The sequence below is a fragment of the Akebia trifoliata genome, unplaced genomic scaffold (genome assembly GCF_017979445.1).
Source record: "Akebia trifoliata isolate Shusen 1 unplaced genomic scaffold, ASM1797944v1 Contig00522, whole genome shotgun sequence".
Classification (NCBI taxonomy): domain Eukaryota; kingdom Viridiplantae; phylum Streptophyta; class Magnoliopsida; order Ranunculales; family Lardizabalaceae; genus Akebia; species Akebia trifoliata.
In genome coordinates this window covers 1-27,766 of record NW_028237062.1, presented here as the reverse complement: position 1 = coordinate 27,766, position 27,766 = coordinate 1, and the positions used below count along the sequence as shown (strand labels likewise).

General features: G+C 33.7%; 3 protein-coding genes and 1 pseudogene across 28 annotated transcripts in view; 1 reads left to right on the top strand and 3 right to left on the bottom strand.

The window, feature by feature from the left end:
• LOC147381382 (beta-amyrin synthase 1-like) overlaps positions 1-27,438 on the bottom strand; it is a 50,066-nt pseudogene extending 22,628 nt beyond the window's left edge. Inside the window, exon 1 of the transcript XR_015174593.1 lies at positions 27,129-27,438. The product of XR_015174593.1 is annotated as a beta-amyrin synthase 1-like (transcript). The remainder of the gene's footprint in view (positions 1-27,128) is intronic.
• LOC147381383 (beta-amyrin synthase-like) lies at positions 372-27,131 on the bottom strand. The gene is made up of 19 exons (XM_086430486.1): positions 26,885-27,131; positions 24,928-25,187; positions 15,630-15,821; positions 15,374-15,463; positions 15,086-15,283; positions 14,848-14,932; positions 13,985-14,151; positions 13,656-13,844; positions 11,818-11,931; positions 11,585-11,704; positions 11,381-11,503; positions 11,189-11,287; positions 10,888-10,944; positions 10,610-10,659; positions 10,448-10,537; positions 10,108-10,288; positions 1,520-1,600; positions 1,199-1,282; positions 372-627 (listed from the first exon to the last, which is right to left on the bottom strand). Exons 1-19 carry the CDS (start codon positions 26,955-26,957, stop codon positions 505-507), a joined length of 2,376 nt encoding a protein of 791 aa, XP_086286612.1. The 5' UTR covers positions 26,958-27,131; the 3' UTR covers positions 372-504.
• LOC147381385 (uncharacterized) lies at positions 3,906-9,780 on the bottom strand. 6 transcript variants are annotated; one of them, XM_086430488.1, is made up of 8 exons: positions 9,645-9,780; positions 9,426-9,511; positions 8,996-9,081; positions 5,462-5,598; positions 4,703-4,842; positions 4,450-4,619; positions 4,058-4,354; positions 3,906-3,984 (listed from the first exon to the last, which is right to left on the bottom strand). In XM_086430488.1, the coding sequence occupies exons 5-7, from the start codon at positions 4,836-4,838 to the stop codon at positions 4,283-4,285; spliced, it is 378 nt and encodes a 125-aa protein (XP_086286614.1). In that variant the 5' UTR covers positions 4,839-4,842; positions 5,462-5,598; positions 8,996-9,081; positions 9,426-9,511; positions 9,645-9,780; the 3' UTR covers positions 3,906-3,984; positions 4,058-4,282. The 6 variants fall into 6 exon arrangements, with proteins under 6 accessions (XP_086286614.1, XP_086286616.1, XP_086286617.1 ...); XM_086430490.1 differs by having other exon boundaries at positions 5,462-5,561; XM_086430491.1 differs by having other exon boundaries at positions 8,996-9,073.
• Positions 17,304-24,359, top strand: LOC147381384 (uncharacterized). 20 transcript variants are annotated; one of them, XM_086430508.1, is made up of 11 exons: positions 17,304-17,816; positions 17,947-18,005; positions 20,138-20,211; positions 20,326-20,400; positions 20,561-20,640; positions 20,996-21,075; positions 21,207-21,350; positions 21,501-21,734; positions 23,669-23,774; positions 23,866-23,975; positions 24,126-24,359. In XM_086430508.1, exons 5-8 carry the CDS (start codon positions 20,628-20,630, stop codon positions 21,537-21,539), a joined length of 276 nt encoding a protein of 91 aa, XP_086286634.1. In that variant the 5' UTR covers positions 17,304-17,816; positions 17,947-18,005; positions 20,138-20,211; positions 20,326-20,400; positions 20,561-20,627; the 3' UTR covers positions 21,540-21,734; positions 23,669-23,774; positions 23,866-23,975; positions 24,126-24,359. The 20 variants fall into 20 exon arrangements, 16 of the variants coding, with proteins under 16 accessions (XP_086286634.1, XP_086286632.1, XP_086286627.1 ...); XM_086430506.1 differs by lacking the exon at positions 23,669-23,774 and adding an exon at positions 22,723-22,825 and having other exon boundaries at positions 23,806-23,975; XM_086430501.1 differs by adding an exon at positions 22,723-22,825 and having other exon boundaries at positions 23,669-23,975.
• Positions 27,439-27,766: the final 328 nt, after the last annotated feature.

The window sequence follows — 27,766 nt, the reverse complement described above, 5'->3', positions numbered from 1 at the left end:
TATAAGACATATATGTAATAAATATTGAAAATAATCTCTTCACTATCATCTTAATTTCGACTACATTTTTCTTTCACTTGTCTTTTAATTTGGTTAAATCATAAAAAGTCATGTTACCTTGAGATGACTCTTAGAAATCCATGAATAATTATTTCTTTCCGCTCATATGATTACGAAAATTGGATGTCAAGGTACCACAATACGTTACCATATAGAGCCCAGACCAAGGTTCTCATTTGGGCCACGTGGACTTTCACATTGGGCCAAATAATTATGAACAGATTCATAATCATGTGGACTTTCATCTCAACCCTCCAGATTTCATGGTCTAGATTAGGTTTGAAAAGTGATTATGGACAGAATCACAATCTTATGATTATGAAAATAGAGTCACGATCATAGTATTTATTTCAATCGAATATGGTTCAGAAATAAGAATGATTGAAAATCATTCGTAGTAGCTTATTTATATTTTGGAATTACAGAAACACAACTAGCTTTATTCTAAGGATTTTGAGAAGGCAATGGAACTTTGCGACGATATTCTGCTAGAGCCCACAATGGGAAAATGTTTCTATATGCTGCATAGTGTAGCATACAATTCTTCACGAACGATCCTTCGATTTCCTGCGATCAATAGGCCATAGTTAGATCAACACAACATGGAAAAAGCCTATATTTGACGGCCCAAGACCGTCGAATTTCATAAATTTTTGACGGACCAAGGCATCAAAATTTTCGTTGTCAATATTTTTTTTTTGATGGACTGAAACCATTAAATTAATGGAGGATGACAGAAATTTGACATCTCTAAGCCGTCGAATTGGCGATAATAAAAATTTTCAATGGCCATAGGCCGTAAAAATTGAATTTCTTAAATTTGTGGGCTTTGGCCGGTTGAATTTTCTTGTCAAAATCTTCAGTTTTCACATAATGCAAATTAGATACTATTATATGGATTTAATTTATGAACCTATTATAAGATGCTCATTTATTAGGCATTATAATTTATCAACTTATGATGCATGCTAATGAGGGTTCCTTATTTTGGGGTTTCCCTGAACTTGGAATCAAGCATGTCCAAGAGATATAGTACCTTCAGTTATTCTAGCTATATATGTTGAAGACACATCAACTTCTAAAAGATGTCTGATTTTTTTTTTTTTTTTTTTAATTATTAAATCTATAAGAGAATTACCTGTTGGGGAAAATCACCATTTTCCATTTGATTATTAATAAGCACCTTTACTGCACGATGCAAAGGTGCGGGATCTATCCCGGCCTAATTACCAAGAAACATTCAAGAAATTAGTACTTCTCTAAGGAGAAACTCATGTCGTCGTAATTTTTATTTTAGAAGAAATGACCATTTACATCCAAACAAAGAAATATTTACATGGTATATGTAGTTACTTAAAGATTTACATAAGAAGAGTTTAAGTTCAAAGTAGTCAAGAAAGATAAATGCAGACGCTTATGCGCACCAAGTAAGTAGTTGATGTTCAAAAATAAGACTAACCTGCCCAGCATAAATAAGACCCATCAAAGCCCATGCAGTCTGTACCAAATTTATTCTATTTCCTTCTAGAGGTATATATACCTGTTTCACCATACACACATTGAAAATAATTTTAAAAAAAATTACCTACTTTTTTTCTGTATAAAGAGTAAAAAAAAATATTCCACAAGATAAGCATTAATGTAGTATTGAGGATGGAAAGATATAATTGGAAGTAACATCATCATCAAGACCTTAACGCACGGATTTGGGATCAGTTAATTAAACAAATGTTGTTTCTCTATTCCACTCTGTCAAGAACCATGAAATATTCGGTGTATGTTACCTTTTCCACTACATCATATTTCACAAAAAACGACGGGCCAAAGCCGTCGTTTTTTAAGAAAAATGACGGCCCCCGCCGTCGCAAGAGCAGTTGTAAATAACGAAGTTGTTTTTGGTGAACGACGGTTGGCACGCGTCAACAAACTGTGCTAAAAAACGACGGTCATAGTCTGTCAAAAAAAACGACGGCTCAAACCCGTCATTTTTATTCGTCAGTTTTAAATTAAATTAGTAGAAATAAATGACGGCTTATAGCCGTCGTTTTTTTGTGAAACTTTTTTTTTAATTTTAGCCAATATTGTTTGTTATTTTTATTAAAATGACAATTTTCATTGGACAGAAAATTAAAATCTAACAAAATAAATAAATACACCAAAAAAACAAAATTTTACATTTTACATTTTTTAAATGGAAACCATATTCATTCAAATTTTACATGTGCAATCATAGTCCAACATGCCCCGTTTTCATGGTGTCATGGGGCCCTGTCAAGTCTCAAGTCCTTAGTTTAATATGAAACTCTCTGTCTCTCTCTCTCTCTCACACACACACACACACACACACACACACACACACACACATAAAGAAGTAAAGAAGTCTCTAGCTGACATTAGAAATGATAAAATTGGGGACAATTTTTTAAAAAATAAAAAACAATAAGCCTGTTTTAATAAGATGAGTAATTAAAGGCAGAAGACAAGATCAGATGTGACAGGCTCTTGTGGATTAATTAAATAGAAAGGTTAATTAAATACAATTAGTGTCATTTATTGAGTGTCCCATCTGCTTAATCACAGAAAATGTCCATGCAAATATTCAATCATTCTCTTTAATCTAAACACTAAAATATTTAGACAAATGAGAAAATGTGTGTATAAATATTGATTGCTGGTTTTCTTTGTCAATCTTGTGAACCTGTATTACATCATCATACCCCAGTATCTCAACATCCTTCTTTGTGATTTCTAAAGTTCTAAAGACTATAGAAACTTCTTCGCTTCTCTTTTATCTTTGTTATCTTCTTTACTACATAAACCACCGCCAATTACATACCCTCCCCCCACACATAAACCACCACCAATTACATATCCTCCCCCAAAACAGAAACCACCACCAACACAGCTGCCACCAATTACATACCCTCCCCCACCCCATAAACCACCACCAAGTACATATCCTCCCCCAACACATAAACCAACACCAATACAGCTACCACCAATTACATACCGACCCCCAACACATAAACCTCCACCAATTACATACCCTCCCCCAACAAATGATGAATTTAAGAGCATTTATTCCATAGCTCCACTAAAGAGAAATAGTGTACAATGTGCACTATAATGAAGTAAATCAAGCCAATTCTGACACTCAATTATAATAACAATAATGCTGAAGTGTATCATAACAATAATTGAAGTCAAGTCAAGTCTTGGGGTCAATTTCAATAATGTTGAAGTGTCAATTTCAATGCTGAAGTGTTCACATTCAGATTACAAGATGAATTCAAAATATATATATATATATATATATATATATATATATATATATATATATATATATATGGGAAATGTTCAGCAACAAACATTTTGACAAACATTTTGGCAAAACATTTTTCAAAATATGGGTTAGAGGTTTTGGAATGGGCTGATTTTTGGTGAGGATGATCTCTACGGTGAGGAGATCATCATCACCAAAAATCAGCCCATTCCAAAACTTCTAACCCATCAAAAATGGTTTACAAAAAATGGACGGTCCACAATTTTTAACTTGTAAACATGGGGCTAGAAGTTTGGAATGGGCTGATTTTTTATGAAGATGATCTCCTCACCGTAGAGATCATCCTCACCAAAAATCAGCTCATTCCAAAACCTGTAACCCATGTTTGAAAATGTTTTGCCAAAATGTTTGTCAAAATGTTTGTTGCTGAAAGGGACCCTATATTATATATATATATATATATATCATATATATATATATATAATATATATAAAAAAATCAGTCAAACACTAGAACAAAGAGGTGTTCACGAAAATCACGAAAATAAATAAATAAATTATTCTCACCGTTTGTTGGCTTTTAGCATGGCTGGCAATGTATATGTCTGTCCTGGTAATCTCCTTATGAGGATCTTCTTTACTCTATAAATGAACAGTCAAATATGTAAATGAACAATATATACATATTTCATTCCTAACATGATATTAAACTTACCAATTCATCAGCAAGCCGGGCTTGTCCCTTTCTACCAGAGGTATGAGTGTTTTTATTTTCTTGTCTAACACGCTTCCCAGTAGCCCTCAAAGCTTGGCCCTCAGGTGTCGAGTTGAAGTGGACAAACCTCTCCCAATCTTCTTTTCTCACGTAATGAGGTACATGTTTTTTCCTTTCCGCATCCGTTGGATATTTATCATATACGTTCCGACGGAGATTACTTTTTCATTCTTTCCAACATAAGTTTGCTTTTTTGATTACCCAATCCTTATGCCATTTTTGAATTTGATAGGTGCCCTACAAAGAAAATTAAATAAGATGTGTTATATTTGTAATAAGTCATAGTTACAATTTACAAGTAAAAATAAATCATTTAATACACATGCACTCACACTGATAGACTCCCAAATTTGGTCCTTGAGCTTAGTAGGCACATTAGTCCACCTATCATATATAAGAGGCACATGTGTCTTGGCTACCCGCCCAATAGTAGTGCATAATTGAGATGAGTTAGGACCGATTGGTTGCCCATTTAAATTGAACTGAACTTGGATAAGCCCACCTAAGAAAAATGAAAAGAATTAACAAAAACGTGATAACAAATATTGAACAAATGAATACAATCTATTCACCATTTATACATACTCTCAATCGTAGATGTAGATGCGGATGCGGATGTTGATGCGGATGCAGATGTGGATGCGGATGCGGATGCGGATACTGATACGGATGCGGATGCCGATGCCGTATTAGGAGCGGATGATGATCGGCCAAATGACATAGTGCTGGAATCACAAATAGTATTTTCAAGTCAAGTAATTTAAATAAAGGCAATGACAATAGAAATAAATAAATTAAATGCATGCTTACAAACATTTTCATTCATCTAAGTATATTTAATCTAACCCATCTTCTATTTCCAAAACTTCTAACTCATGTTTTAGTTCTGTTATGAGAAATAATATGGTGGAAACAATTTCAGTCTTAAGTGGCCACCAACAACTACATTGGAGGATATACCACAACTGTTTGGAAACTTCTAACCCTATAAAAAGTGGTTTCAAATTAACTCATTCTGAGACTTTACCCCTTATAGGACAAAAACAAGAAGAATCTTTTGGTGGTGGCATCTAGTGTCTGAGATGTGTTGTTATTCAAAACAAGATGGTGTTGTGCAGAACCTCTAATATGATGGCCTTGATCAAGACAAGCCCGTAAGTGCTTCTAAGTTGATTTTTTTTTTTTGTCCATAATAATTTCGAAAGTTCTATTCACATTATAATTAGAGGCTAAGAAGAACATAAATCACAACCACAAAAATAAAAAGTGTAGCCAACTAAGGCACATATTCATGTGTTAAGGATGGATGGTCATAAAAATGTTAATATCATACAAAAGTCTGACCTCGAAATATTTAAATCCACAATTCGTCAAGTGCTTCGCAACTGTCTCTCCTAATTTGGTGTAGCCTTGGCTTCAGATACAGGCTATACAAGTGTTGTCTCTATTGCAAGATTGACATTAACAGAAGATACCTGAGGCTGTCCATATTTATAAAGCATCACTAAATGGCCTTAACTTAAAAGAAGATGAAACAAACACAATATAATATTTGGAACCTTTTATAGAATAATGTGGGGAAGTCCAAATATCAGAGTGAATTAATTCCAAAGGCATAGATAAAACAAAAGTGGATAAGGAAAAAGGTAAACGACTACTTTTCCCTAATGGACAAGAATCACAAAACACTTTATATTTAAGAGAGCCTTGTAAAGGTAAGGACTTACTAGATAACAAACAGTACAATATTATTGAAAACGCAAAATAAAAGCAAAATAACAATCATCATCCTAAAAAAACTGATGAACAAATAGTAAATTGTGGGAAATTGATGGACAATGTGAAACATTGTTGAGATGGAAATTGGAAGAACAATGATTAAATTGAGTAGATACAATATGATTAATGTCCAAACCTGCACTATTACCAACTGCAACTCGATCTGACCCATGATATTCATAATATACAAAAATATTCACGAAATCAGACGTTATACAAGTAGAAGCATTGCTATCCGTAATCCAAGTATTATTATTTGGTTTAAGTAGTAGTCGAGGCAGTCCATATTTGGTTTAAGAAGATGGAAAAATATATTAACTTAAAAGAAGAAGGAATTTTAAAAACAGGCACAATGGCCTTCAATATACAAACATATAAAATAATGAACAGAAAACAGAATCATTATAGAGGTAAGTACCAACAGTAGATACTTGTAACCAAGTATGATGGATTAGATGGTCTTTCAATGGGCTGGATTGTAAATGGCCCGTGTTAATTGATCTTATACTCCTAACTAGGGCTGCAACCTGAGAGGGTTGGAGGATAGACCAAGTTCAACTCAAGTGGCAGAGTAATCAGCCCAAGCTGACTAACCCAAACTCAGCCTGAGTTTGACATTCTAAACTTGGGTTAGCCCAGGCTAGGTAGTTTTGGGAAAGTTGGGCTCATTGAACAAGTCTAATTTTGATTACTTTTCTTTTCTAATTTTGATTTTTTTTCCTTCCTACAAACATATTTAGCAAGAAATAATTAAAAAAGCACAAAAAAAAAAAAAGTATAAGTAGCCTAGTAACAAAGTTCGGATTTGGTAATTATTCGGTGAAGGTTCAATTTGGATAAATTTTGGAAAAAAATTTATAACCAAACATATAAAATAATGATTACGCTTTTTTAAATGAGAAAAAAAAATACTAATATCCAATAGGATAGACAATAATTTGTAAATGGGCAATTTATCTTGTAATTCCCCAATTGAAAGTTAAGATCACAATAAGTTCTTCAAGTAAATCAAACTTTTGAAAATAAAATCATAAAAAAATTATAGTATGAAATATTTATTTGTCGTTGAAATTATATAAAAAAAATAAAAAATGAGTAGGACTACACGTAGAGAAAAGTAAAAATTTAAAAATTTCACATTTTCTTTATATTTTAATTTTACTTCAACAATATTTACTTTAAGAAATCTCTTTGTAAGTATTTAATTAGACTACTAATTTTATTATAATATTATAAATTTAATTATAGTATGAAATATTTATTTGTCGTTGGTTGAAATTATATAAAAATATAAAAAATGAGTGGGACTACACGCAGAGAAAAAGTAAAAATTTTAAAAATCCACATTTTCTTTATATTTTAATTTTACTTCAACAATTATGGACGTCGTTAAGGGTTAAACAACTAACAAAATCTGTCGTAAATAAACAACGTCCTTAGTCCGTCATTTTTTGCGCCATATTTAGTCGTTTTTTCCGATTTGTGACGTAGTGTGAAAGAGAAAAATTAAGAATAAGCACAGATTCCAAACATTAGTGGGGAAGAAGACAATCAAAGATCATCAAATACATAAAATTCTAAACGCTTTTACATGGCAAACATGATTATGGACAACTAGATGGGTCTCAAATGATCTGATAGTGTTGATCATTATTATCATATCAACTAGTGATCTCTTTATGAGGATCTTCTTTATTCTATAAATGAAATAGTCAAATATGTAAATGAACAAGATATACATATTTCATTCCCAACATGATATTGAACTTATCAATTCATCAGCAAGCCGGACTTGTCTCTTTCTACCAAACTACAAAATGAACCAAATATCCATCTTTTGAATCCCCCTAACTACTAGGCATTCCCTGGCTTCAATGTTATTAATGGTTCCTTCCATCCAGCATGGAAGTATGAAGAAATTATAAGATACATGTGTCCCTCCCCACTATATATAGGATGTTGATATACAATATTATATTGGCATGGAAGCGTTGCTCATCATATCGATATCATTGATATAGGTTGGTTATAATCCCACTTAAAAGAGTATTGTTCCATTCAAAAGGTTCTATTGTTCTATTGTCAAACTTTCTTCCATTCAAAAGGTTTTCCCTTAAATGAAGAACCCTCACCCTTTCTTCTCTTCAAGCTCTCTGACCTACTTTCTCTGTTTAAAACTTCTCCCTCTCTTTCTCTCTGTTTTCAGCTTCAATCATTCAAAAACACAAATACCCAATTCAAATTTTCATTACCTCTAGCTTCAAATTTTCGCGACTTTCATGCTTATTTCCTGATTTGGAATGCTAAATTCAATCTTTTGGAACTAATTTGCAGCCGAAACCATGATTCTTTCTGTTCCAAGTTACAATTTTTGTGGAACTTTATAAATGGAGGTGAACGAGAATTGGGAACGAAAGCCATTGATAAATGAGCTAAAGTTGGAAGTCTTGAAGATAAACTATTTGACTAGCAAAGAACACACAATTATGTTGTTAGACTCTTGTCTTGTGCACACATACACACCCACAAACACACAAAGCATTGAACTAACTTCTCTTCTTTTGTCTCTTTTCCTGCAGATTCTGACATCACTAAACTAAAGATACTTTACATTCACCTCTCCTGGTCCCTGAATCCAAAAAAAATTTAAAAAAAAATCCAAATCCCATACATACTTTTCCTCTAAAAGTAAAACCATGGTTTCTAGATCAGAAACTCTCATCAAACCAGAAGAAACCCCAATGACACATGCAAGGAATTGAAGAATATGGAACAACTGAAGATGGGACTGAGTACTGGATATTGAAGAACTCATGGGGAGAACAAGGTTACATAAGAATGCAATGTGGTGTGATCAACAAAGAGGGATTATGTGGAATAGCCATGGAAACTTCATATCCAATCAAGGCCTGAGCTAACTGAAGGACCATTCAAATCATCTTTAAAATTTTACTTTTTCAACATTCAAATCATCTAACGATCAAGATAGGACTTTTAATTAGATTTAGGATTAACCTAAATTATCAGAAAATAAAACAATTTTGAATTTCAATGGTCTAGGTCAACTAATGAGAAATTGCAGAGAGAGAGAAAACACACCAGAGACAATTTTGACTGTTTAGCTCTTAGAATCCAGGGTTGTTGAAGATCCGGATGCGTCATTGGACCTCAATATCTCTGCAAATCTGAAATAAGAAGTTCAGGAGGGAAGGAAAAGAAGAGAAGCTCCAGATCAATAGCTACTAATGAAACTCTAGTTTCACCGGATAGAAATTTGTTTCTCACAGCTGATAAAGGGGGAAAACAAATAACATTTATGAAAGAAATTTAAATCTCAAATAATTTAGGATACATTATACTATTTGAGATTTTAAGTTTAAAAGTCAATGTCTCTCTTAAATTTCAGATACATTCGTGGATAATCTCTTGGAGACTTGAGATCTGCCATTAGATCTCCAAAAAAACCGAAATTGAAAGCTAAAAAAGGTCCAGAACTTCAAATTAATAATACAAAAATATGGATCCAAACCTTGAAATTTCTCGAAAACCTCGCTCACTCGTTCAATAATCCTGACTTCAAACCTTCTAGTTCGCCATTATTAAAACATCACAAATCTGTCGCATAAAAAGGGGAAGTTGAGAAATCACAACTGTCTGATTCTCAAACAATAATCAAAGAAGATTACCAAATGGATGTAGAAAACATTATACTGATGAGAGAGAGAGAGAGAGAGCGAATGAGAACTACCTTGCGAAGCTCGCTTGATTTCGTAAGTCCGAAACTGAAAATCGCGAGAGAAGAAATCGAAAATGCGATTTGTTTTTTGAGATTTAAAACTCTAGGGTTTTTTTAAGAGGAAGAAGAAACAAACGAGCGAAGAAATCGAAAAATGCGATTTGTTCCCTCTCGGGTTTTTTTTGAGGAAGACGATACGAAAGAGACCGAAAATAATATTTGGTAAAAAGTTGGTGCGGAAATAGTGTTACTCAATTTTTATTAACACCACACCAATCGGTATAACATTAGTAAAAGTTGGTGCGGCAATAGTGATTCTATTACTAATTAAATGACGGATTAAATTAGTTGTTTATAATCAACTTTTATAAACGTCATTAAAGATTAAACAATCGGTGAAAACCGTCGTATATAAACGACGGCTTTAGTCCGTCGTTTTTTCCGCAATATTTAGTCGTTTTTAACTGTTTGTGACGTAGTGTTCTGGGCATGAACGATAACTCTCTCCCCAACCACCCAATGGTTGCTGCGTTGACAGCAAAAATTCGGTTGCTTTACGAACAGTTGGGCTATTGTAGTAGTTTTTTCCAACAGCTGATAGCCCCCTCAGTGCAAATAATGTGCCATAGATAAAACAAATTCCCCAATTTCCATACCTATACGAACAAATATTAATATAATGTAAACTTTTTATTTATGCAAAATGTAACAAGTCAAAAGTGTAAATTATAAGAGTAATCATTCGTAGGTTAGGACAACACGAGAAAATATATACCTAACTCATCGGGCATTTGTTCCTCTTCAATGTAACGTACTGCTTTTGCAATGAAAGTTTCACTTTCTTTTTGCTATGACATGCATTGTACTCTGAAGCCTCAATTGCTGAAGCAGTGCATTCAACATACCTGGCTTACCACACAAATGTTATAGTTAATAGTACTAATAATGGAAAGTAGAAAAGGTGGAAGAAATATTACTCATGCTCGACGACAATATTTTGGAACGATTTCTGTAGGATTGAGCACACCTACAAAATAGAACCCAAAGTTTACATAATAATATATGATTTTAGTTCTCATAGAGGAAATGTGCAAGGGTATGAAAATAGAACATAGGAAAACGTGTGAATTGTGTTACGATTTCTTTATCCTAATAGCTTCTTCTTTCCACTAACAATATTAATAAAACCAAATTTGACTATCATTGCCAGCATAGAGCAATATAGAGGGATTCCAACAACTTTTAGAATTGTTACCTCCAACCATTTGTGTGCTCTTACTGGCTCCCAGGCTGCCAAGCCCCCAATTTTACTCTGCAACCATTTACAATAGAGAGCGTGTTGTCGATATCAATGTAACTTAATGCAAATAAAAGTGAAGAGGGTAAGACGTTTTTTATAATGTTGGATCTAAATTATTTCACTTGTTATTTGTAAAACTCCAAGAATTCAAAAAAATGAAACATTATGATTAGAAAGAACTTAGTTAGTTGTCCAATAGATGTTTGTCTAGACTCTAGAGATGAGCATAAAAAATTCCATGGAAGATAATCCTTACCTGTAAAGAAATAATTACATTAACAGAGTCGTATAATCGTTCTGGCTCCATTTTTTCCCCAACAATTTCCGGTGGCATTTTTGAGAGTAAGAGGCACCCCTATCAAAGAAAAAGAATTCATCATAATCCTTGCTATTATATAGATTGATTAAATCACATATTTGTTTAATCTTGGAATTTTGAGATAGTTACTATTAGTCCTTCTGCAGTGCAATCTGAGACTTGCCACCCATGATCTTTATCTGATAATGTCCATGCTCCTTTAGAAATGTGACGATTCATGCTTTTGAAGTCCCCGGATGGGTTATCTCTAACCTTTAAAATAATCAAATAAAGGAAAATTAAGATAATAAATAAAGTGAAGTTTTTTTGTTGTTGGCAAGATTAAGACGAAACCTGTGAAGCTTTTATGTAATCATGTCCTTTTTTAAGAGTATGTCCAATTTCGTCATGAAGATTACTTGTAATAAGTGCTTGAACAGCAAAACTAGTGTCCCACATTTGACTACCATAAGTCTGCAATTAAATCAAATTAGTAAGTTTAACACTTACTGCTAGCAAAGTGAATTTAATGGTTTTTTAGACGAATTATTGAATATTGAGTATATAAAATGATATTGTTTCAGAACCTGCATTCTTAATCCATCTTCGGCAACCCACAAGTAATCTGGGATCCGGGCAAGATGTTTCTTGAATGCATCTGAATTTGGATCTTCCACCCAACAAGCAAGCAAACATAGCACCTGGGCAAGTATACATCAAGGGATTGTCTTAGGCGGTGTTTGTTTGCGCTATTTTTCAGCGCTTATTGCTGAAAAAAATTAAATTCAGCACTTTTGTTAAAATAGCGCGTTTGTTTACTCGTGCTTATTGCTGAAAATAAGTGAAAAAAATTCAGCACTATTTTGATGCTGAAAAAAAGTGCTGAAGCGGTAAGCACTTCGCTTTTTTCAACACGGACAAGTATGCCCTTTGTTTTTTTTGCATGGACAAGTTGCCCTTATTCTTAAAAGGATATTACCTCTTATATCCTATGAATAAGTATATAAACACCCCACAAATTAATAAAAACCCACACCATATCAATTATTTTGTCTTATTGGGTTAAAAGTTTTAGAATGAATTGATTTTTGGTGAGGATGATCTCTACAATGAGGAGATCATCCTCATAAAAAATCAGCACATATTGAAACTTCTAACCTATCAAAACAGTTCAAGAACCGTAAATGTCCCCCTTTTTTTTTGAAAACTATTTTTAACAAGTTAGAAGTTTCAAAATAGGCTGATTTTTTTGTGAGGATGATCTCTAGACCATATAAACCATCCTCACTAAAAATTTGCTCATTCCAAAAACTTTAATCCATATAAAACACAAACAAAAAATGACTATAGTGTGGGTTGCCCTTATTAATTCATAGGGTGCTTTTATAATTACACATCCTTCATTTTCATCGAAAATTATTCATCCAAAATTAAGTTTTTTTTTAAAGTGATTTCAAATTTTGGTGACTTGTATGACATTATTATTTTAATTTGAAATTTGTGGGCTTTTATAAATAGAAATTATTATTTATAAATTGAAGATTTGAGTATTATTTATTATTTAAAAATAAATTGTATTTTAATTTTATAAGAAATAAATATTTTTATTGTGTTTGATAATAATAAGCATTTGAACAAGATGCAAACAATGTATAATATGATTGTAAGGGTAACAAAGACAATAATGTGTAAACAAACATGATTCAGCATCTAAAAAAACAACTTTTCAGCACTTAAATTCAGCGCGCTTATAAGTTTCAGCGCTTAATGCTATTCAGCACTTATTTTTTTCAGTTTAACAAACAGCACCTTAGTAAGATACAACATTTAGATATAACCTAAATAAATGTATTTTGGTTTTGCTTTAATTTTTTCTTTTATGAATGGGTAGCCTGCAATTGAACCCTATTGTGCAGAAGCGTAACAAGAGTAAAAAATAAAAAATAAAAAACAAACATAAAATAACACAAGATTTACGTGGATCGACAAATTGCCTACATCCACAGAGGATAAGGAGAAAAAAAATCCACTATCAATGATAAAGTTACAATATCTCTGTCTTCTACTGCAAGGAACCTCAAAGGGAAAAACATAAAGAAACCCTACCTGAAATACATATGCATACATATATACAAATCTCGTAGATACTTATCCCGAGGATAGATCTCAACCATTAAATTTTGCTTTTAAAGGATTGGGATCATGTATTTTTTTTCATTAGTCATTCTTAGGCGTCAAGAGATCTTGACCCTATATATATATATACTCAAAAACATTTGCCTAGGGAGCCGCTTCAGAAAAATCCCTTTTTGATTCTGTCTTGCCTCTTGAAGTCCAAGCCCATAAGCCCAAACTTCTTGAGTCAATTGCTCGAAACACTAAGTCACGAAGTTCACCTAGAGGTGTACATGTTGATGTGCATTACCTTTTCTGTAGCTCCAATTGTCATGTATCGACTAATCTCATCTTCGTAGTGAATATGCTTCATTGTTACTTGTAGAGCCTTCTCTCTATACTTATTTAAGGGCCAACGTGTTAGAAGAGGCTCAGCAAACAAGTAAAGAGAATCCCAGATCAAGTTTTGTATTAGGGGATGGGGGAAGTAGAGATCCTCCTGCAATAATAATTTGAAATAAGATTTGATGTATTTGCATGAATTTGGAATATTTACAAGCATGAGAACCCATTTACACATATATCAAATACATGTTATTGCCATTAAGAGAACGTAAAAGTAGATTTGATATAACAAACCTTAGCACACACTTTGCGTTCTTTGTTCCAGTTAGTTTCATGATAAGGTTGAATGTAAAGTTCTTTCCTCAATGATAAAATAAGATCTGTGATCGGACCAATGAACCTTTTCCCATATAAATATGACATGGGCATGTAAGTTAAACGACAATGACACCACATTTTTCCTGCATTTCATAGGAGGATTTTGAGATAAAGGAAACGTAGACAACGGTATAAATTTTCACTGTAATTTTATGTGATGGAGGCAAACATCTGAATCAAATTAAAAGAAAATTTTAAAAGATCAAAGTAAGAATGAGTATGGTGTATGAAACTATATATACCGAGTAAAAACGAAATGGTGTATGAAACTTAATGTTGGACAATCAAGAGACAACATGTGCATGGATTGAGCATTGCAGAGATGACTGAATGGAAAAATAAAAATAAAGACCTTTTCCTTATCCATTTGGATATGAGAGTCACTACAAGCTAAAAAAAAATATTTTTTATAGTGTCCATTCACACATTGATTGAATGGTGGTTACTCCTAACCCTTGTAGATGAGCTCAAACCTCCCCAAAGGTTTTAAAACTCATGTATCTACATTCGGTATGTAATAAAAAGCCAATTATAGCGCAAAATAGATAGAATGTACAACTTGATAGGTCTAAAAAAAAACCTAAAAGCAATGTAAATTGAGGTAGTTAAAATGCATATGAACACACTAGAAGTAATAAAAGACATGATCATAGTCATAAGTGAAGGTAGATATAAGGAATTTTTTGGACAAGGCTTTGATGAAGATGATGGTAAGTAAACAAAATCTGAATATATTTATAAAGGGTCATGAAACAAAGAGATGTATGTATGGTGCAAACCTGGATGCATAGGAAGAAAGAAAGGAAGAAGCCAAAACTCAGGGGGCATAGGGTTGCAGCCTGACCACTCATACACTCCAAGTATCTGCAGCAAATTATTATTATTATTATTATTTTGCATTTGCATTCGTAAATGATTTGCAATGTAACAAGCAGAGCCAATACTAGGAAAATATTGATCACATTGCAACATCTACCTACATAGGGAAATTATATTTGTATGTGTTATAGGTCTTACAGAAAGATATGTTTTACCCCATGATGGTATGGAAGTTACACCACCACGGTCACGAATCCATTTTCGCCCTCTTGTGCAAGCATTTTCTTCACCTCCATCAGGCCCTTCTCCTAGTAAACGAATGCAAATGTAGTTCAGCGCCGTACCAAACATTGTGCTATGGCCCTCGATATGAAATCCCCATCCTCCATCTTCATTCTGCAAACAAATAAATATATGTGTTTGATAAGTATGAGTAAATATTATGTTTGTCTCGTAACTAAAAGATGACACAAGAACTGGTTGCACCTGATGATAGTACATGTAACGAAGAATCTCCTTTTTATGTTCCGCCGAAAATATAGTATCAAGCATTCCGGTGATGTATAACACGAAAACCTGCATTTTGTAACATTTTGGTTTTTTTTTTGTTATGAAATTGCTCCTATGTCAAAATGTTTAAGAAAGTGAGAACGAGGAAAAAATAAAAATAAAAAGTCACCCCAAAAAGCATACCAGTATAATACAAGGCTCAAACATAACAGGTTTAATTAAAATCGCTTACCATGGGAGGCATGAAAAATAATGGACCCCCAATCTCGGCAGCCCAATGCCCATCACTTGTTTGCATGGCAGAAAAGAATCGGACAGCCCTCCTCAATGCTGTTGTGGTTGCATCATATGTCACATCTTCATTGTCTCCAATCTTTACTGTGGGTATATTTAGATCAAATTTATCTTTGTTCTCCTTTAACATCTGTAATGTATTTTTGAGATCATGATAAGAAATGAAGATTAATTAGGGTTGATCCTGAAATTGGACATAATTGTAGATGCTCATAGGGTCTTGATGTGGTGGATCCACTATTGCGCACATCAATAAACTTGGAATCTTTTTTAATTAAGTTTCCTAATTTATGGGTTTACATTGAACACTTTTGCCATAGTTATTCAAATTCTGAAAATTTTGACTCAATTTGGATGTCCATTGAGTTGAAGACTCGAGAGTCAACTTGTACGAGTCAAATAAAAATATATTAAAATTATAAATATTTTTAAAATAGTTTTATTTTTTAAAATAAATAAATAAATATTTCATTTTAGTTCAAAATATTATATCTAAGCGAATTGGTTGAGGGAAAGCCACCTTGAGGGTTGAGAAGACCGCCATGTCAACAAAAAAATCAAATCAAATCTTTCATATTTGGAAGTTCATTGAAGTTGAGAGTGGTACTTTTTAGAGGGTTGAGAAAAGTCCCACGTCAACATAACAATAAAATCTAACCTTTCAAATTTGGAAGTTCAGTGACTGTCCATTTTTAAAGCCTTCGATCAAGTCCAAATTTTTTTACTTTGTTTTGTTTTCTATATTATATTTTTTTAATCTATGTGTTTTTCCAAAGTGTTGTTGTCTCAATCCCTTATAAAATATTACAAGATACTACATGAAAGAAGTTACACAGGTATAATGTAGAACCTAGTGTTTTCAAACTGAGTCATGTTAAACTGACTCAAAAAACAGTCACTCGAAATTCACTCGCTGATGTGGCATATGCACAGAAACATAGATCTTTTCTTCGGGATATACAATGAAAAAGATCTATGGTTCGTATACCATCCACATCAGCAAGTGAAGTTCAAGTGACTTTTTTTGAGTCAGTTTATCATAGTCTTTCCAACTAATTAAACCTTTAGGAAAATCCTAAAATGACTTCCTAGGACACTGCACTGATGTGGCAATGTGCAGATAACAATAATTTTTTAATAATACTAAATTGGCTAAAAAAAAAAAAATTTCTCAAATATACTCAACTGATGTGGAATGTGCACAAAAACATCGATTTTCCTTGTGTATATCGAGAAAAAATCTATTGTTTTGTGCACATTTCATGTATGTTAAGTGTATTTGAGTATCTTTTTTTGAGTCAATTTAGCACGGCTCTAAAAAAATTCTCCTTCTATCTCACGAAAAAGAATTGTGACTCAAAAAGTCACTAAATTGATATTGCCATATGCACATAGCCATAAAAAAAAATTCCTTGAGATAAAAGTAAAAAAAATCAATGGTTCTGCGCACAGTGACACAATAGTTGTGTTTCCTTTTTGGTGATTTTTTTTTTAGTTAATTAATCAGTTTTTTTAAGGAAAGACCTATTGTTATATGTGTGTGCAGACCGCCACATCAATGAAGTGTTAAGTGTTAAGCATAGTATAGTACACTACGTGAAAATTCCGAATTTTAATCAAAAAATTTGTTGGGCCTGGCCCGACGAATTTTAAACCTCAAAAACCACGGCCTGTGAACCACGTTTCCAGTCTCACTCTCAGTCTCTCTCTCTCGATCTCCTCTCTTTCTCACTCTCTCACTCACTGTATCTCATTCTCTCTTGTCTCTCACTGTACTCTCGATCTCCTCTCTCTTTCTCACACTCTCTCTCACTGTATCTCGTTCTCTCTGTCTCTCACTGTACTCTCGAACGACCTAGCTCTCTCTCTCTCTCTCTCGATTGATCGATCTCTCCATCTCTCTCTCTCTCGATCGATCGTCTTCTCCATCTCTCTCTCGCTCGATCTTATATTCCCCTCTATCTGATCGATCGATCGATTTCTCGATCTGTCTCCCTCCATAGATCTCATCTCCCACTCTATTTGATCGATCGATCTCGATCTCGATCTGATCCTCGTTCTCTCTGTATCTCATCGCTACCTATCTCTGATAGCTCGAAGTGACCTATCGACTTCAGTCCGCAAGGTTTGTCTCTCCTCCATTGAAAAATCCCTCCAAATCTCTTCTCTGTTTGATCTCAAGATTAGGTTTAGGGTTTCATATTTTTTTAAGTTCGTTAATAGAGGTATCAACCTGTTTCTGGTTTCTCCTGCAGTGGTTGTCCATCTGAGGGCAACTGGAGATGTTCCGATACTTAAGCAAGCCAAGTTCAAGGTATTTATTCATCCTTTCCAAGTTCATATTTATCTATATATCATCATGATTCCTGATTGAGGTTTACTTCTGCTTCCAATTTTCTTAAACTGTCTGAGAATTGGGGATGTTTGAACTTAATTTTTGGATCCCTAGAATCATTTATTTCTCAATTTGATAGTTGCAAGTTGTTGTAACAATAAAAAACCCTGGATAGATTCCAACAAAGTTTCATTATTCACTTTAATTCTGAAGAAAATTTTAGAACGCTAACCTTGATTAGATTAAAAAAACAGTTAATTAATCCAATTATGGCAATTAGCTGATCAGTTTAAATTGATCTTGAAAATCTTCCAGACTGGATCATTAGAAATTTCATTAATAATGTGCCTATGCCTGCTAATAACTATTGGATTGGTAGTTAGCGGGATCGGACAAGTTTGCCAAAGTAATGGAATTTCTTCGCCGAAAAATTCATAGAGACACATTGGTAATGTTTTTTATTTTTTTCTCTCTTTTGTTTTTCTTGGAAATGTAGCATAGTACCAATCACCTATTCTGATCGTAACTAATTTTCCTTCACTCAACGAATTAATGTATGGTATTAATTTACATGGGGTTTATGTGATCAATGCACAAAACTATGTTCCTGGTAGGGTGTTGGTTGGACAACGAGTATTCAATCTTTACTTAACCACTGCAAATATATGAACATAACCTCTTTGAGCTTTCATCTTTGACCCGAAATAAATTCTCATAGAATTTTCTTAGATTAGGATTGAGTTTTTGGGCCTCCGGATCAATTTATTCTTCGTCCTTGTTATTGGAGTTTTGGGTCTTGTCTTGTTTGTAGAGGTTGTTAATGGAGTTTTGTTTGTTCAAATTTCTGTCCAAGCTCATAGATCTAAATATTCATGGGTGAGTAATTATTTATTTTGTTTGAAAACCGCATCTGGTGTGAACATTTCCATTTTGTTTGGTCTTAGTTAGGTATGTTTTGCAGTTACTGATCTCAAGACCTCCAAAACACTTGAGAGGTCTCAGACCAAAACACTAAAATAACCTAAAAATCAAGACTTTTATTGCAAGTCCTTGCCTATTCTGATCTATATGCTTCTAAGTAAATAAACAGAGGTTATTGAAAGATGGTTGCATATAATCTTCTCTTTTTCTAAAATAAGCCACTATTCTATTTGTAATTGAACCATGACATTATACAAGTTTTTACTTATTGCACCCCAATTAAAAAAATGAATGGTTGAGAATAAGTAAAAGTTGGGGTGCCATTAGAAGCTCTCATTTTTTTTTTTTTGTTGTTAGATTTGTATTTTTAGGTTTTGGATTTTATATAGGCCTAATCCTAGTTGTAAGCAACTACTGAAATTATTTGAATGAGTGTTATAATGTTGAGATAATAACTTGAGCCAATCCTTTGTATGTTTGAATAGTGTGTTTTAATCCACATTGTTGTGGATGGATACACTTTTTTCTGAAATTTGTCACTTGTCAGTGTTAACACCAGTGTGTTCATGTATTCATAAAAAAAAAGAGAAAAGTGTGTTCATGTCTCAAAAACAGTTTAGTCACATTGTAATTTATCCTCTATATTTGGTCTTTTTTTTCTCTGTTTTCAGCATATGTATATACAATTTTCCATTAAGTTGTATACCATATGAAATTACCTAATTAAAAATCTCTCATAGACCTGGAACAAACCGTGCTGGTGTATTGGAATATCAGTTTCTTAGGTTGGTGTCTGGCACCATATCCATGTTAAGTTACAGAGGTTGTGATCATTCTCTTGTTTAGGAAGTAAGTGTTTATAGTAAAGGTCTTTATTTTGAATTGTATATGTTGTCTTAATTTGAACGATGTTTCTGTTGTGCCACGAAAGTTCTTTTACTGCAGCGCTGACAAGGATTGACTATGACAATGATAACATCAGACTAGTATCTCAGACATTATTTAAATCTAAGTCGTTACCCCTTTTTTTCTTTTTTTTTTCCCCCATTTTTCTCTTGTATTTTTTCATGTAGTTAACCTTGGTAATGTTCAATAAAAGTTTCTCTATCCTGATATGCACAATTCTTTATTAGACAATGCCTCCTTTTGATTATGATGTTCTTTGGGTGTTATTTATCTTGGGTGGGCAGGTCGAGAAAGCTCATAATGCTGATCTTCACTGTGTTGATTGGAACCCTCATGATGTAAATCTTATTCTAACTGGGTATGGGATAATTTTCTTGGCTTATCTCTTTCTTACAATTGCATTGTTATTCTGTATTGATGCTTGGATTTTCACCTCCTTTCTTTTGTAACTGAACATTTATTTATTATTCAGTGGTGTCCGGACAGATCGTCTGTTTTTGGCAGTGCTGCAGAGGATGGTCTCTTAAATATTTGGGATCATGATAAGGTATAGCAATCTATAGACATGTAACAACCTTTCCCCATCCTCTGATTGTGTTCAAGTGTACAAGTTTATCTTGAAAATCAACACAATCATGAAACAAACAATGTCCCCCCTTTATATTTCAAAATTAAAATTAAAATTAAAATTACTTCTTGTGTTCCAGTTCGGTAAAAAGAAAGAATGTGTTGGAACAAGGATGATGCCATATACTCCAGGCTTACTCTTCCAACATGCTGGCCACAGGTACGAAAAAACGAACCTCGTTCCTGAATATCTTCTAGTATAGAATTTGGTGATGTTTTAAGTTTGCGGAGGGGGCACATTACATAATTTCATATATGTCATGGACATGCGATGTTTATCTTCTGATGGAGTTTGTCCTGCTTTTATTTGTTGACCAAATATTAACTATTTGGTGTATGCATGTAGGGATAAAGTGTATGAAACCATAGGTTGTGCGAGTCTAATTGTGTGCCTGGATTTAGTTATACCACTGCTGCATTTATAATTTATGGTACTTTGTATGTTATATTTTAACATCATTATAAATACTACCACTTTTGAATTAATGGGTAAAAATGGGCAAATGGCCTTGCAGATTGGCAAGTGGGCGCAGGACAGATTGATGGAATCAGATCAGTAACTGGATTTTACCCACAAAAATGGGCAAATGGCCTTGTAGTTTTCACTTCTACAACTAAGCATTATTAAATATATGTGAAGTTTCTAATACCCAGGCTTTAAATTTCTATGTTTTGCACTTTGGAATGTTCTTCTCACAAATCTCTTTGCTGAATTCATATGGCCAGGACCATGAAGAGTTTCTTTCAACTAAGCTTGATGGCTTACTTCAGCTGATGATTGAAGTGCTTCCTTCCTATCATTTTTCTGCCAAACATCATAGACTTGACTGCTTATACTTCTTAATCACCCTTGTTTTTTATTGGTCCGAGGTAAGTCACCCATCTTTCTTATAATTCTGTTATATTTTGATTTTTTGTCAGTGTTAACACCAGTGTGTTCATGTATTCATTAAAAAAAGGAAAGCTTCATATATGTTTGGAAGAGCATTAACTTTTGTTCTGTTATAATGCGTTTAACAGAACCCAATCTCTTGGTGCCTTTTTTTTTGCTCAGTTTGAATGTCTTCAAACTTAGGTTGTGCTGGGACTGACTTGTAACCGGGCCCTATCTGCCCATGGTGCACTTTTGCCTGAAACGCCTCAGGCTTACTAAAGGTGGAAAAGCTGGTGAGACATAATGCCACATCCGCCGAGGCTATAAAACTGCTTGTGGTCTTAAAATGCTGTGTCAAAGGCATTTCCTTAAATTCATAGGTTGGTTGTGGCATTTTAGATTCACACTTCAATCTGTTTCCCTTATGTGTTGTTTTTTGCCCTAGAGTTAAACATAATAAGCTATTCTCTCTCCCTCTATGTGTGTGTGTGTGTGCGTGTGCATGTAAATATTTTCTTTTTCGTTGTGAACCAAGAATAATAAGCTATTCTTGGTTAATAACAAAAAAAATCCTATTTTTTCATCCCACATGAATCAGATAATTTTTTTTTTTGATGAGTTAAATTTTATTGATAGGAGGACAAGAAGTCCTCAAGAATTTAATGTATTTGTTATTTATTTTTATTTTTAGTATTAATATAAAAGATGTGTTTGTGAGGCTTACTCTTCACGCTATAGACCATTGAAGCATCTCATCACCTGTTTCACATTTGAAAACACTGACCTAAACTACCAGCCAATCACGACCAACCCAGTGGACCTGTTTTTTCTAGGGTCAGTTTGAAAATTTCAAGTTTCCTACCTGGCTCAGTTTCATTTAAAACCTTTAAAGGCATATATGTTGTGTTTAACTTTGAATTAACCCTAATTCTTGATATGTCCAGGCTCTATCTTGTTTTTGCTGAAGTGTTACAATCATTTTTTTTTATATATTCTCATCGCCCTTTTAAATTAGAAAGTATTTTGCCAGCACATGCATGTTCTATTTTTTTGAGAACTGTTTCACTAAACAGATCTGTCTGTCTCCAACAAAATTAAAATTCAGTCTTTGAACCTTGCCTAGTCCTAGGGGCTGGGGATAGGACTTCAAACGTTTATGTGTGTTGTAGGAGCTTCCTATATGTTTGGAAGAGCTTTAACTTCTGTTCTTTGGGTCGTTATAGCTGATCGATATGGTCGAAACCTGTTATAGTGTTGGGCACAATTTCAGTGTTAGTATTGCTTGACATTATTCCCTATATAATTAAACTTGAATTGTTGTCTCAAAACTATTTATGTCATTTACTCTGTTTTAATAATACATATCAGGGTCATATTCAACACTCTCTTTGGCCTCAGTACAAGCTTTTGGATGGCTCTTATTACAAGGTTTCTTCTTGGATTTATGGATGGTCTAGTTGGTACAATAAAGGTGTGTGTACGTGCATGCGTGAGACTATATATTTGTTGAGTGTATATTTTCTTCCACTCTTAGGATATGGTTTTAATGATGATGGTGGGTTAGATGGTGTTTGTTTAGGTAGACGTGGTTTTAGGTAGAGTGGAATGGAGGAACAAGCTTTGTTTATACGACCCCAAATCCTTGAGATAAGGCTTTGTTTATGAAATGCGTTGACTTGTTTATAGTTTGGCATCTTATAAAGCTTCGTAGGTTGGGCTTTACTTCATTCCATGCCAAAATAAGCAAGAGGTTAAAATTCAATTGCTAACTAAATCTGTGGTGGACTGATGCCTAGGAAAGAGATATTGATTTCTATATTATGGACGGTGTGCACTTGCCCACATAAGAGAAAAGACAGTACTATAAGCAAAAATATTTGTATTAGTAAAATTAACCTTTAGGTTTTTAGTTCCCCTGAGAATTTTGGGGTGCTTTAGAAGAAACACATGTAGCTAAACCGTTGTTTTTCTGTAAGAATACTCAGCTCCTTCCATGATTGAAGTACTTTGGGAACCATTTTTGTGTTGGTTAGTAAGGTTTTTATTTGTATATTTTTGTCTGCATCAATGAAGGTTGTAACATTAGTTCGTGATTCATTGCATGAAAACTCGCTTCTATAGCTTTCTTATTTCTTATGAATGTATACCATTGTCATTGTGTTAGTCTTTGATGGAAATTCTTTGAGTTATCAAAGAGGTTTGAGTGGTACTTGAATGGCTACTATTAATAAAAAGTTACACCTGATTTTGGAAGCATTTCATATATTTTTGGGGTATTTAGCCGATGCTTAATCTTGCTGTTGAATCGTCACAGTGCTGGTAAAAGTTTTGTTGCTGAAATCTTGATGTTGCGACGAATCGTGTCAACTGGAAAAATGGCAATTCTTGTACTGCCATATGTGTCAATTTGTGCAGAAAAGGTATTTTTATTGTCTCTCTTGTTACTTGCAGGTTCCGTATTCTATATTTAGTACTGAAGATGTGACCAAGGAGGTGGAACACTGCCTAAAGATACTTCTGTAGCTGTCTGCACTATAGAGAAGGCAAATTCTTTACTCAACAGATTGCTGGAAGGACATCATTCTGAAGTTGGAATTATTGTGATAGATGAATTGCATATGGTATGGATTTCTTTGTTTTTTATCAAATCTTTCTTTGTTTGAATGTCTATGTGAAACAGTTCAAATATTTGCAGCTCTAAATGTCAATATCACCATTGTGTTTTCTTTTAACATATTTCACTGAACCAAATGGATCTTTGTTTGATTCAGGGAACTCCTGTTAACATCGTCGTCGGCTCACATGTGTGGGCTGAGGATTCGGAGGTTGCGTGGATAGATGGAAAAGTAACAGAAATCAAAGGAAACGATGCCACCATAGATATATGTATCATATACTGCTTTATTGTCAGTTATTTGTAGCTTCGATAGAATTTTCGATCTTAATAAAGAGGTTTACATGTATATTAATTTTGGGTTATTTAGTTTAATTTGGAGCTTGTTTTATGATTTTTTCTTTTGTTTTTCTTTTTCTGATTTTTTTTATTATTATTTCGTTCATTGTGATTGGTGAATTAGAGGACCATGCTATTGTTTGTTAAACCTCCAAATTTGACGGTCATACTCTATGGAATTTTTTTGTTTTTTTTTAAGTCCATTCTCCAATAATTTGATAGTCCAGGGCCGTCAAAAAAAAAATTCTACAAGAGAATATTTGACAGGCATATTTGACGGGAGGGTCCGTCAAATTTCTCAAAATTTGACGGTCTAAGACCGTCAAATATGGGTCTTTTTCACATAGTGGTAGGAAGTCAATTTAGGACAACCCTACTTTTAAGTAGAAGAGTTGTCCTATAATTAATGCATGGGATACAGCGTTTTAGACACTAAACTGACATAGAGGTATCCATAAAACCGTAGATGTTTCTTACACGTACCTTGGGAAAACATTAACAGTTCCATACAACCTCCACATCAGCTTAGTGTCCAATGTAGTGTCGTACCTAGTCACTTTATCATTTTCCAAAGTTTAGAAATTCATGATACAATTTGTATTTCTTTCTCTTTGACGTACTTGTAATCGTAAAAAAAGAACATCCCCACAAGGCTTGTCTTGAAACCGATTTTTACGAAACTCATTGCGAGCCTTCTCAACTTGAGCTCGCTCTTCGGGCGTCCCAGCATCTGGATCAAATTCCCAAGTCTGTCTTCCAACGAAATTATTAGTGCTAAAGAGCCATGGACTATAAGGCCCACTCACACTGTCCTTCGCTATCTTTAGCTTCCACATCTTAAAATTATAGTATTCTTCGTCAATCAATCTATTTCCTTCTCCTTCAATTAATGAAAGCTTGTATTAAAAAAGAGTAAGGCTAGCCTTACTAACTTATTGATATTTAAAATCTTAATAAGGGTTGTTGAGTTCAACTATTGGCATCCAAAAAATGATATCCAATGCCAGAAAGAGGTCGAGAACAAATTAACTGAACTTTAAAAGAAAAAAAAAAATATCTTGAGAAAGGTTATTTTTTATTGTTCATTTTTAATTTGAGAGTTTAGTAAGCTTCCACTTTCAAAACCTTGGATGAAGCCCAAATATATATATATAGGGAAATGTTCAGCACCCTAAGTTTTACCACACACTTTAACAAACGTTTTTTGTCCTACATGGGTTATAAGTTTTGGAATGGGCTGATTTTTGGTGAGGATGATCTCTATGATTAGAAGATCATCCTCCCCAAAAATCAGCCCATTCCAAAATGTTTAGCCCCATGTTTACAAGTTGAAAAATCGTGGACCGTCCATTTTTTGTAAACCATTTTTGATGGGGTTAAAAGTTTTGGAATGAGCTGATTTTTGGTGAGGATGATCTCCTCACCATAGAGATCATCCTCACCAAAAATCAGCCGATTCCAAAACTTCTAACCCATGTAAGACAAAACACGTTTGTTAAAGTGTGTGGTAAAGCTTAGGGTGCTGAACGGGACCCATATATATATATATATATATATAGTGTTCAACCATTTCTAGGTTTTTCAATGAAATCTAGAGTGTTCTAGTGATGCGGCCCATTTGGTAATCCACTTACTTGAGCTCAACCATCCTCATTAAGATTTGAAATATTACTAAGTTAGTAAAGATAATGTTTTTCAAAAATAAATGAATAAATAACTAAGCTGTGAAACAAATATATAAACTAAACATTGTACCAAACATTTTTCAATATATTGGTAAGAAGTTTCAAAATTGGCTGATTTTTTGTGAGAATGATCTATATGGTGAAGAGATCATCCTCACCAACAATTCGTTGATTCTGAAACTTCTAAACCTATCAAAAGTAGTTTACAGAAATCCAGTAGAAGACTAGAAGGTGGGGGGATTAGGGGAAGGGGAGCATATCCACTGTGAAATTCCCGTAGCCCTCTGTAGCCCATATCAACGTTTGAGAGTATGCCACATCATCACAATGATTGCATCCAATCATTTAAATATAGGAGTACAGGTACCGTCCATTTTCAAACACTTGATTAAGGCACAAAAAAAAAGTTTTTTTTTTTTAATATTTTTTTTCTAATCTGATCTCAACCATAAATACAAGAGGTCTGTGTGGTTATTTTCCTTGAACGTGGTGTTCTATGGATTGTAGAACAAGAGCTACAGAGAGCTGCAGGAGAAATGGGCTACAGAGGATCCACTCCCTATGGGAAGATGAGGGGGGAAACAATTTTATATCAATTGGAAAACACAGGATATCTCAAAACAATTATGAAATAAAGAGGGATACTTAAGTCACTCAACTAGATTTTATAATATAGAGTTGTGATAATCTGACTTCCCTTTTTGTTGTCTCCCTTCACAAAACCGTAGATCCTTTGCTTTAGAAATACACAAGAACAAATCTTTATTGATTTTGTATAATTTTGTGAAGAAAGTGTACAAAAGAACGTTAAAAAAAAGAAAAAAGGGTCAAATTATCAGAATTCTAAAACATATGGTTACTTACAAGAATTCATTTGAAATTCAATCGTTACCTTCAAATAGAGAGAAGAGAGAGAGAGAGAGTCTTCTATAAAAACATATATAAAGAGAGTGAGAGATGAGCATGTATATATAGGTGATTTTGCGGGGATTCTAATGGAGATAATTAATGGGCTTGTCCTTCAAATATCTGCCAACGTTAAAGAATGCTTCCCGACGTGAACCTCTCTTACTATGAATCTTGTGAACCACATAACTAAAAGTTGATTGAGACTTGCGAAGAAACTGCATTCTCACCCACGTTTAAATGGAGTTCGACATTGAAGCGGACAGCCTCTTCAAATTTTGAAGAAGCACTCCTCTTTACAAGACATGTGGCGTTTTGAATTTAAAATACCTCCTTCAAATTGCCTAGTGTAATCCAATGGAGGGATTTTTCCGTCTTAATGCTCTCATTGCTCCACTGATTTGATTTTTAGCTCACAGAATCCCAACGATTATTTGCTCAAAATTTTGATACTAAAACTTTCCCGTCTAACTTAGTAAGGAAAAATGCCTTTAAAACTCCTCCACTATGCTGTCACTAATGTTGATAATGGTTTCTCATAAAGATATTTTGAATTTTTCATTATTTGCAGATTCTACTTATATGTAATTTGTAATGATAAATGGCACAAAGATATTGATAAAAAATAAAAAATAAAAAGAATAATGCTGAAGTGACTTTAAGATTGGACCTCACGTCGCAAGCCCTGACATGTAAGTGTATGGACATCATAGATGCAATGTGGGGTTCAATCTTGAAGTCACTTCACATTGAAGTTCATTGTGGGTATGCGGGAGATATTTTCTCTCTTTCTAACGTTTTCCTCTTAGCCACGTATCAAACAATTAGAAAGTTCTGAACCCAAAAAAAAAATCACTCCTCATCAAAG